The sequence below is a fragment of the Mastigoproctus giganteus genome, chromosome 6, assembly GCF_048544385.1.
Source record: "Mastigoproctus giganteus isolate SK-2022 chromosome 6, ASM4854438v1, whole genome shotgun sequence".
NCBI classification, from domain to species: domain Eukaryota; kingdom Metazoa; phylum Arthropoda; class Arachnida; order Uropygi; family Thelyphonidae; genus Mastigoproctus; species Mastigoproctus giganteus.
Genome location: NC_143580.1, coordinates 32,007,122 through 32,019,166, shown reverse-complemented (window position 1 = coordinate 32,019,166; position 12,045 = coordinate 32,007,122). Strand labels below are relative to the sequence as shown.

The following is a 12,045-nucleotide window of genomic DNA, read 5'->3' as shown; positions in this document are numbered from 1 at the left end:
AAGAGAAAACCAAGTTTTTTAGATGCAGAGGAAGCAATATTTGTTATGTGCTTGTGTAAAGAGAGATTAGAAGTCAGGGTAATCCCCAAAAGAGATATATCATTTTGCCTAGAAATCGGAGTGTTACTAAAGATAAGCATAGGAGCAGAAGAATCCTTTTTGTGAGATATAAGACAAGACTGAGTTTTAGAAGGGTTGAAATCAACTAAGTTGTCTTTGCCCTACTGGAGAATTACCTGAAGATTGGCATTTAAGGAATTGGTAGAAGATTTTCGAGAAGTTGAAGCTGATTGAGCAGGACAAGGTTTCTCAAAATGGAAAGTTGAATGCAATGTGCTATCATCGGCAAAACTATGGATAGGATTTCCATTCAATGGAAGAAGGTCATTGATATACAAGAGGAAAAGAGTGGGGGAAAGAACTGAACCTTGGGGAACACCGGCATTAGTGGAGAAGTTAGAAGACAGAGAGCCATCTACTATCACCCTCAGTGAGCGATCAGAGAGAAAACTGGATAACCAATTACTAAAAACAGTTGGCAAGCCATAAGATGGAAGCTTGTTTAGAAGACCTTTATTCCAAACACGATCAAAAGCCTTTGAGATGTCAAGAGCAACTACTTGTGTTTCACCGAACCTTTCAATTGAATTAGTCCATAAATGGGTAACATAAGCCAAAATATCTCCAGTGGATCGACACTGACAGAATCCACACTGGTGATCGTTGATCAGACGGAAGGTTTCTAGGTAGTTTAGAGTTGGCGGTTATTTGATTTCTCCATTACTTTAGAAAGAGTAGAAGTAATTGCAATGGGACGATAATTGGAGGATTTGTCACCCTTTTTAGGAACTGGGTGGATATGAGCAAATTTCCAAGCAGAAGGAAAAACACCTTTGGAATAAGAAAGTGAAAAAAGGCGGCAAAGAATAGGGGTAAGTTCAGGAGCACAGGTTTTGAGAACAAGTGGAGAAATATCATCAGGACCTGGAGCTTTCTTAGCATCAAGATTCATCAAAATCCTTCTGATATCCTCTTGATGGAAGACCACAGGAGGCATTGAATGGAGCGTGTTGGGAATGGTGGGAGGTGTTTTACCAAAATCATTAATACATGAGCTGGTAGAAAAATGGGATGCTAGCAGGTCAGCTTTATCCTTGGCTTAAGTGGCAACAGAACCATCTGGTTTGGACAGAGGTGGGAGCAAAGATGGGCAAAAGTTGCGGCCAATAGCTTTGGCAAGAGACCAGAATGCTCGGCTACCATTAGGGCAAGAAGCAAGTTTTCTACTCTTAGCCTGTTTAAACTCTAGTTTGGACTGATTAATAACTGCTTTACAACTGTTGCGAGCTTTGGTGTAGGCAGAAAATGAAACTGAAGAATTAGAAACAAGCCAATTACGATATGCAACATTCTTCTCTTGGACAGCCTTAGCACATTTATTGGAAAACCAAGGTTTAGATAAAGGACGAGATTTTAAAGTGGAGTGTGGGATAAGGGATTCCATTCCTACAAGAATAATTTCACTGACACGATCTGAGCAAACATTGACATCAGACGTTTTGAAACAGTAATCCGACCAGGGAAAAGAAGAAAAGAAGTCTCGCAGGTCATCCCATTTTGCATTCTTGTAATGCTAAACAACACGTGGTTGGGAATAGCCATGAGATAAAGGTTCCATTGGAGAAGAGACAATCACCAAGTTGTGATCTGAAGTGCCTAAAGGACCTCTCACTTCGACCGTGTACTTAGAAGGGTTGTTTGTGAGAAAAAGATCAAGCGTATTGGCTATATGATTAGGATTGTCCGGTATTCTTGTAGGTAAATGAACAATCTGTGCTAGGTCATTAGTAATTGCAAAAGCCTCAGTATCTCGACCTGCTGGGTCAGTGTGACTAGAAAACGGAAGCCAGCTGGAGTTGTGAACATTAAAATCACCAAGGAAAATTACTTCACTGTTAGGAAAGTTGGACTGGAGAAAGTCAAGTTACAAAGAGGGGAACTCAAAGAGCTCCAAGTGATTAGTGGTGTTGGGAGAACAGTAGAGACAACAGATGAATTTGACACAATGAGGTAGAGAAATTTTAAGCCAGAGAAGATCAAAGAGAGGAGATCCCAAATTGCCAAGTCTCTGACAGGGAATATCAGAACGGACATATGCACAAGTGCCACCTTTGAGGCGAAAGGAATCATACAGCGAATAATTTGGGCATCTGAGATGAGCAGTAGATGAATCAACCGATAACTGAGATTCTATCAGAAAAAGTACATGGGGTTTGGCAGACTGCAAGTAGAAATGGACATCGTTGAGATTATAATTGAGACCACGTATATTTGTGAAATGAATTAGGAAGTCCTTGCGAGGTTTAGATCTTTTCGCAGATAAGCTTGCTCTATTAGTTTGACAATTCATGGTGTATTCATGAATTGTCAAACTAATAGAGTGGGACATGCTGTATGAAGGGTGGGACATGCTGTATGAAGTAATGAAATTTTTGGATATGGCGTTCACGTGGCAAGAATATACCCAGATCCTTGACATAACGTGGCCTCGACAATGCTCCCCGCATACACACTACTCGGACTCCTTCCAGTCACTATCTGGCAGAGTAGAGGTAGCAAGATTATACACTAGCTGATCTGGAAGCTTCCTAGAGAGTTACCAATAGGTTCAGTCCGGTGTACTAACTAGCAGCCGGCATGCAAACACCGTTTTAGAGCTGTACCCTCGAAATGTAAGGAATATTGGATCTCGCCACGATGTTCATGATAACCTCAAAAGTCATCAGTCTTAAAAGTGCATGATGGAAGAGTTGGGGAAGGGTTGACTGGAACTTAGCTCTGGAGACTAAACATGGGTTCCACCACCTCAAGTCTCCAATAAGCAAAGTGGGTGTATTGCAGTGGTTGATGAGAGTGATCTACCACCTAGTATTGCCTTGTAACACAGAGGAGGTGGCATTGCCCCATGTGGTGTGTGCACCACACCTCGACCCCTGCTTACGTTGGTTCACACCTGGGTGATCACCCACCATGTACTTGTGCATGGAGGTTATACCCAGGATTACTAACAGTCCCACCATCGTGAAGGTGCAAGCAGAGGATTTGGCTATCACAGACCGTCCGGACTTCGCCGAAATTGGGTCCACTTGACTTGAGTGTCACCCGAATATCAGTTCCATCAGCGTTTTAGACTCCCAGGTAGCAAGTACAGCTTGTCTGGCGTATCTGAGAGAATGTCTGTGACAACCTCAAGGACCATTGTATACAGCATACTCCAAAAAGTGTTAATAATCTGATAGCATGCGCCTGATGAGGGGCTGGGAAAATTATCTGTATTTGTATCCTGCTTTTAAGCATTTATTTTATTGAGAGATATATATATATATATAGTGGATATGGCCAAAGGTTACAGCTATAAACGTAAGATAATTAAATTTAATGGTAATACGGTCAGTGAAAACCTAAACTCAGAACTTGACAAGGTAGGGAAGAGCTGATTAATGCCATCAATGTCTAGATTAAACATTACATCAGTCTTAATATCTATGAATGTTTAGTGAAAGAGCAGGTGATAACTAAGTGCTATGATAGCTGTCATAGCTGTCTCTGGTCCATGGTGCTAACCTGGTAGGGAAACATAATGGTTATATGCAAAAATGAAACATATATATATATAAGGATAAATACTAAATAACTAAGTCGAGCCAATTGTAGTAAAGATAGATCAGACACATTGCAAAGGACTTTATCGAGGGCTAACCCTTACAATGTGTCCTCCTACATTTGGCGAGCTATCAGTTTCTGTTGTCATCTGTATGTTATACCTGACCAATGATACATGGATATCATAAGGATATCTGTAAGGTGACATTTAAGTTACGTTAAGATTAAACTAAATATAGTGGTTGATAGCATATAATTAGTTAGGGAGGTGAACGAATTAAGGTGGTTAACAAGCTAGATGACTTTAGCCCGACCGATAGCCCAGACGACGACATCAAAGTAAAAAGCAAAAAATGGTGATAGAATGGAACCAATACTACTATATAACAAGTTACTGGATGACATAAGATAGTCAGCTGTTGCTAAAAAAGTAGAACGGATATTAAGTGATAGAAAAGTAATAGTACCTGTATGTATATATATATATATATATATATATATATATCCGATAATTCAAAACAAAATAAAAACATAAGCCAGTTTTTTTTTTTAACAAAACATAAAAAATTAACATAAAAATAACGTAAAATAAAATAAACCAAACAGGAAAGGGAAAACTTTGTTAAACTTTGAGCCATTATTTAAATATAATATACAGTAAACCCCCACTATTCGCGGTATCTGTATTCGCGATCGCTGATTTAATATAAAATGAAACCTAAAAAAATGTGAATTTTAAAGCGCCGTGAATATTTTCCGCCATAAAAAACATGGGCGTGGCTAAAATTATCTTTCCCGGTCAAAACAGCGTTCAGTGGGGGGGGGGTGACAAAATCGCAAGCGTGGATGTTTCTTGCTAATCCTTGTTCAGTATGTGTTATGCGCTTGTCATGGAAGGTTTGGTCGTTTGCTTTTAATTTATATGCTTATAAATTGAATAAATTTATCAATTTATAAATTGATATAAAATGAAACCTAAAAAAATGTGAATTTTAAAGCGCCGTGAATATATTGTAAGCATATCAATTTATAAATTGATATGCTTACAAAAGTGATAAATCTACTGTTTTGCAGTGTAAAACAGACTTTTTCGAGTGTGTTAACGGAAGAAAGTGACTTTATTGTGGACAAGTTCTTTTTTACCTGTACAAAAATATGGCTACGAATAACAAGGGAAATGTGAAAATATTAAAGAAAGTGATGACATTAGCGAATAAAATTGAGTTATTAGACAAAATTTCTAATGGTGAAAGTGTCTCTTCAGTGGCAAAACATTATAAAATCAACGAGTCAACGGTACGATCAATCGAGAAATCGGAAGAAAAAATCTGCTGTGGTGTCCGTGAAAACGCGCTAATTGCTTCAAAAATTTGCTCTGTAACTCGTGATGTTAAATTAGAAAAAATGGAAAAAGCTTTAAATCTGTGGATAGAAGACCAAACTCAAAATAAAATTCCGTTACGTTCAACTCATCATTCGTGAAAAGGCAAAACTTCTTTATCAATACTTTAGCGAAACTGGTGATAGCACTGGCGGGATAAGTTTTTTTTGCTAGCAAAGGCGCTGATTTGAAAGATTTGTTTGAAATTTCTAATAAATATTACATTTAATATTAAATTGTTTCTTATTTTCATTTCGATGCCATATGCTTGCATTTCACTATGTACTGTCTATGTACATAGTCATATTATGAAGGTACATATAATACGTACATAGACAAAATTTTAGACTAGTTTTTCTTATATATTTCATACTTTGGAACGGAACCCCTTTATTACTATGGGAGCCATAACTCAGTATTCGCGTTTTCAGTATTCGCGACATTTCTCAGGAACGTAACCCCTGCGAATAGCGGTGGTTTACTGTATATATATATATGGCTGTGGTTTGATAGTTGTTATCATACAAGCATGCTATGGCATTTCTGATATTTCATTTAAACTGTATAAATATTTTATACAGTGTTAGTGACTATATGCTTATACAGCTTAAGTGAAACATCTCTATTTCAATTAAACTCTGTAAACACATGATTTCAAGAAGTTAAATGGTCAGATATATCATTCTGATTAAGTAGTATGACCTTTAATTTTATTACTGCTTCATATCATTTCTTCATTTAATTACTGCTTCATGGAGGTAGTAATTAAAGTTTCATTGTAGATTATGATGATTATTTGTTTGACTAAGCAGTGTTTTGTATTTTTTAGATGCTGGTAAATCTACTATTGGTGGTCAGTTATTGTGAGTATTTTTGAATATTAAATGTTAAGATATTGAAATACACTGAATTAATAGTTGTTATTTTTACTTAATTTTTGAATATTTGAAATACTGGAAAGACAATATTCTTGTGTGCAGTGTATTCAAATCATGTATCTTATGGTATTGACAGTAACTAACACACTATAACACTATACTAATGAAAAACACTTTATTGTATACCTAAGTACAAAATAATTAGTAGATTTTCAAGCCAGTTGTCCTGCAGCTTTTCTAGCATTAGCATTAGTAGAGGCATATGATGCATGAAACTAGCTTATATAGCATCAGCTAAAAAAAAAAACTTCCCATTTTGCCCATCCATTCACCCCAAATGCTGATATCTTGCTGATCTCCACTACAACAGATGGAAGTTTCTTCCAACTTTCAACCACATGCTGGCTTAAAGTGAATTTCCACACATCTATTCTACAATTGTCATTCCTCAGTGAATTTATGCTCAGATTACTCACCCCTCGGGTGAGTAATCTGAGCAAGAGGAAGCCCATTAGCACTCACTGAGCTTGCTCAATCCGTTCAAGGCTTTATACACCTCAATTAGATCACCTTTCAGGTGCCTATCTCCAGAAGCTGCAATTTACAGAACTTAAGCCTTTCTTGGTAAAACCAACACTTTGTTCCACTCACCAGTCTCATTGCCCTTCTCTGTACTCATTCCAGCAGCTCTACATCTTTCCTAAAATGAGGCCTCCAGACCTGTATGCAGTACCCAAGGTGTGGCCTGACCATTGCCTTATACAAGGGGACAATCACCCCTGCTAGCAAAATTTGATGCGATGTATTTTCTATAGTGCCTGTTGTTGATTACCTGGTCTTGGATGGTGAGCATGAATATTTCAATCTCTGGGAAGAGCTCCCACTCACGAGGCATGTGTGTGAAGCTATTTTATCTATGTGGACTTGATGGAGATCATTGTAGTGTCTACCATGGAGTGTCTTCTTTGCCCATCTTTCTAGTCTCATTTGTTCTGTCTGGGTGGAAGGGGACTCTTTATTTTTTTTTATGGAAACACCAAACGTGAGAGGTATTAGAACCTATCGTACTTAGTACCATGCTTGGGTTCGAGGGTGAGAGGACGAAAGAAGTTATCTGTTGACATTAGACTTGAACTTCTGTAGACTCTAATTTTCAGGAAATACATATGAAGGAAGGTTGTTCCAGAAAATGGCAGGTTAAATGAATAAACGAGGAAGATGAAAGGTTGGCTCTGTGAGTTTGAAGATGGACAGTAAATGGATGTTGGCTGATGACGACACATGTTCGGACTGTTTTGAAAGAGAGAGTGGGAATTATAGAAGCCAATTCAGAAGAACAGTGCCCATGGAAGTATCTGTAGAAAAGGCATGCAGCATAAACAGACAGACTATGTCTATCAGACAGAGTGGAGAGATTCTGTTAGACACGAGTCATTAATTAATCTAACTGCCCTCTTTTGAATGGAATCTAGAAGCCTGAGAGAGGTTTTGGGGGCACCGTCCCCAAAACTCTCTCAGGTTTCTAGATTCCATCTCTCAGGACTGAGTTTTAGAAGGATTGAAATCAACCAAGTTGTCTTTTCCCCACTGGGGAATTACCTGGAGATCAGCATTTAAGGAAATGGTAGCAGATATTTGAGAAGTTGAAGCTGATTGAGCAGGGCAAGGTTTCTCAAACTGGAAAATGGAATGCAATGTGCTATCACGTTGCTATCAATTGAAAAAGGTCATTAATATGCAAGAGGAAAAGAGTGTGGGAAAGAACTGAACCTTGGGGGACACCAGCATTAGTGGAGAAGTTAGAAGACAGAGAGCCATCTACCATCAACCTCAGTGAGCAGTCAGAGAGAAAACTGGATAACCAATTACAAAAAACAGTGTGAAGAGCAACTGCTTATGTTTCACTGAACTTTTCCATTGAATTTATCCATAAATGGGTAACATAAGCCAAAATATCACCAATGGATCGACACCGACAGGATCCATACTGGCAATCATTGATCAGATGGAAGGTTTCTAGGTAGTTTAAGAGTTGGCAGTTAATTGATTTCTCCATTACTTTAGAAAGAGTAGAAGTAATTGCAGTGGGACGATATTTGGATGGGAGGGGGATTTGTCACCCTTTTTAGGAACTGGCTGGATATGAGCAAAATTCCAAGCAGAAGGAAAAACACCTTTGGAATAAGAAAGTGAAAAAAGGTGGTTAAGAACATGAGTAAGTTCAGGAGCACAGGTTTTGCAAACAAGTGGAGAAATACCACGTACTTATAAGGGTTGTTTGTGAGAAAAAGATCAAGCGTGTTGGCTGTATGGTTAGGATTGTCCGGTTTTCTGATAGGTAAATGAACAATGTGTGCGAGATCATTAGTAATTGCAAAAGCCTCAGCATCTCGATCAGTTGGGTCTGTGTGACTAGAAAATGGAAGCTTCTGGAGTTGTGAACATTAAAATTACCTCACTGTTAGGAAATTTGGAGTGGAGAAAGTCAAGTTGCAGTGAGGAAAAGAGTTCCAAGTGATTAGTGGAGTTGGGATAATGGTAGAAACAGCAGACGAATTTGACAGAATGAGGGAGAGATATTTTTAGCCACAGAAGATCGAAAAGAGGAGATTCCAAATTACCAAGTCTCTGATAGGGAATATCGTAATGGACATATGCACAAGTACCACCTTTAAGGCGAAAGGAATCATACAGCAAATAATTTTGGCATCTGAGATGAGCAGTGGTTGAATCAACCAATAACTGGTGTTCTGTCAGGTTTAAGTATATGGGGTTTATCTGACTGTAAGTGGAAATGGACATCATTGAGATTAGAACTGAGATCACATTGGTTTATGAAATGAACTAGGAAGTGTTTGGGAGGTTTAGATATTTTCACAGATAAGCATGCTCTATTTCTCACTATTGAATACACCATGACAATTCATGGTGTATTCAATAGTGAGAAAAAGTGGAGGGGGCATGCTATACGAAGTAATGAAATTTTTGGATATGGTGTTCACTTGGTAAGAATATACCCAGATCCTTGACATAACGTGGCCCCCAACAATTCCACCCCCTTTGCATACACATTACTTGGACTTCCTGCAGTCACTCTCTGGCAGAGTAGAGGTAGCAAGGTTATACACTAGCTGATCTGGAAGCCTCCTAGAGAGTTACTGATAAGTTCGGTCCAGTGTACTAACTAGCAGCCAGCCTGCAAACACCGTTTTAGAGCTGTACCCTTGAAATGTAAGGAAGTTTTGATCTCATCATGGTGTTCATCATAACCTCAAAAGTCATCAGTCTTAAAAGTGCATGGTGGAAGAGATGGGGAATGGTTTACTGGGACTTAGCTCTAGAGACTAAACATGGGTTCCACCACTTCAAGCCTCCAATGAGCAAAGTGTCATTTTGCACTGGTTGATGAGAGTCATCTACCACCTAGATTGAGTAGAATATGCCACTTGTCTGTCTTCCTTATGGCCTGGTAGAGTGCTGCTGTCTTTTTCTGGAAGTAATGTCACATTACCTATCACTGTCTGTTGCTCGATGAGGTCTATCAGGCCCTTTCCTCCATCTTTCTGAGCTATTGTCAGTCTCTCTGTGGTTGACTGCAGGTGGTTTTGGCGGATCTTGGTCATCATTGTCCTTGTCTTTCCCATTATTATTATTTCTACTACTACTACTGTACTATATTAAAGTTAATATAATGTATGTGGTCCAGGGCTTAGAGGGGAACAGGTATCCTGTGTGTTATCAGACACTCAGCCTAAAACACTGATGGATCCAGTATCTCTCTATTACAGAAGATTTAGGAGAAGTCCGGTTGACCTGCCTCCCTAAAATCCACTCATGCACACCTTCTCGATAGTAAGCCCTGTTACGTCACTTAGGTGACAACGAACGTGTAGAGTGGTTCTCTTCAAGACACCTGGTCAGCGTGAAGAGGAAAAGACCAAACCCTCCAGCATATGACAGCACAACGAAACAAATTTCATCAACCGGTGAAATACCACCACTTTGCTTATTGGAGGCTTGAAGTGGTGAAACCCGTGTTTAGTCTCTAGAGCAAAGTTTCCGGCATCTCCCCCCCATACTTCTCCTTCAACCCATGCACGGTACTAAGTACTATAGGTTTTGATACCTTTCGTGTTTGGGGTTTTCATAAAAATAAAAAAAAATAAAAAAAATGGCCCTCAGTCCCCAGCAGCTTTCACTCTCCCTCTTAACGGCAGCGAGAGGATCAGAGTGGAAGCAGAGGGTGCTAAGAATCTCAGGGTACGACCAGGCTGCAATGCACGGAAACTGAACTTAGCCTGTTATAACGTAAGATCACTCATCGGTGAAGACAGGATATTAGAGCTGGAAAAGGAATTAGAAAATGTGAATTGGAATATCATTGGTTTGGCTGAAACAAGAAGAAATGAATCACTTATAAGTTTATCTTATAAGTGATGAATAAGTTATCTTATAAGAAATTATTAATATAAGTTATAAGATTAATATAAGTTATCTTATAAGAAATGAATCACTTATAAGTTGGAAATCTGCTGTACACCAATGGAAACAGTGAAAGGAGTGAAGGTGGAGTTGGGTTTCTGGTCCATAAAGATTTTAAAAACAACATTTTGGAATTCAAAAGTATATCACCAAGGGCGTCAAGACTAATACTCAAGATTTCTGAGAGGTACAAGCTAAAGATTATAATGATTTATGCACTAACGTCGAGCCATGATGATGAAGAGGTTGAAGAAATGTACACCGAAATTGAGTCTTCTAGATGAGCAGAAAACCCACTATACTATTATTATGGGAGACTTCAATGCTAAGGTTGGAAAAGGACAAAACAGCGCAGAAAGGGGAATTATAGGAAATTTTGGAATTGGTGAAAGAAATGAAAGCAGTGAAAGACTTGTGGAATTTGCAAAATCTCAAGGACTGTCAGTAATGAACACTTTTTTCAAGAAAAGGGTGAACAGAAAGTGGACATGGAAGAGTCCAAATGGATTAACAACTAATGAAATCGACTTTATCCTCACTAACAGAAGATATATTGTGAATGATGTTACCGTCCTGAATAAGGTAAATGTTGGAAGTGATCATGGAATGGTAAGATGTACACTTGATATAGATGTAGGAAAGGAAAAAACTGACTCGAGTAAATAATACAAAGGTCTTTGAAATAACAGAGGAGGAGAAAAAGCAGTATGTACTGGAACTTAAGAACAAGTTTGAGCTTCTGCAGACTGCTCAGAACCAAGATATCGACGAGGAATATTACAACTTTCTGAAAGTGATAAAGCCCAAGAAACCTATAGGGAAACAGAAATCCAAAGAAGAAAAAATTAGTCAAGAAACACTTGTCATGATGAACCGAAGAAGACAAATGAAAAGCAAGAAAAACACTGACAGGGAGAAAATTGAGTATACTGAGTTATGCAAAGCCATTAGAAAGAGACTCAGAGAGGACATAAGAAGATTTAACACAAGAAAAGTAGAACAAGCATTAAGGGAAAACAAAGGATTTAAATCAGCAGCCATGATCAGTAATACAGAAAGACAAATGATACTGAAACTGAAGAATAGCGATGGTGTACTTATAAACAGCAGAGAAGGCATAATTCAAATAGCAGAAGACTACTATAGAGAATTATACAAGGAGCAGGGGAATGATGCCAGCAGTGGGGAAGATGGATTGCAAAGTAGCAACACATACGATATACCCGATATTCTTCCTGATGAGGTAGAACAACATGCGTTGAAGAAAATGAAGAATCAGAAAGCCCCGGGGGAAGATGAAGTTATTGTAGAGTTGTTAAAATTGGGAGGAAGAGACATAACAACAAAACTGGCAAGGCTCTTCACAAAGTGCATTAGAAAAGGTGTGACGCCTAAGCAGTGGAATAACGCAATCATAGTTTTGCTGGAGATAAATCAGAAATTGGAAATTATAGACCAATTAGTTTGTTATCCCACATCTACAAGTTGTTCACAAGGGTCATTACTAACAGATTAGAAAGAATACTTGATGAGAATCAAGATCCATAGTTGAGAATCCTGCTTTAGGACAGGATTCTCAACTATGGATCACCTTTACGTAATATCACAGCTAGCTAATGGAGAAAGCAAATGAATATAAAA

General features: G+C 38.4%; 1 protein-coding gene across 1 annotated transcript in view; it reads left to right on the top strand.

Moving 5' to 3' along the window:
- LOC150084133 (eukaryotic peptide chain release factor GTP-binding subunit ERF3A-like) overlaps positions 1-12,045 on the top strand; it is a 212,304-nt gene that overhangs the window by 100,202 nt on the left and 100,057 nt on the right. The window contains exon 4 of the mRNA XM_090375053.1: positions 5,874-5,907. Within this exon, the coding sequence (XP_090231179.1) occupies positions 5,874-5,907 (34 nt within the window). The remainder of the gene's footprint in view (positions 1-5,873; positions 5,908-12,045) is intronic.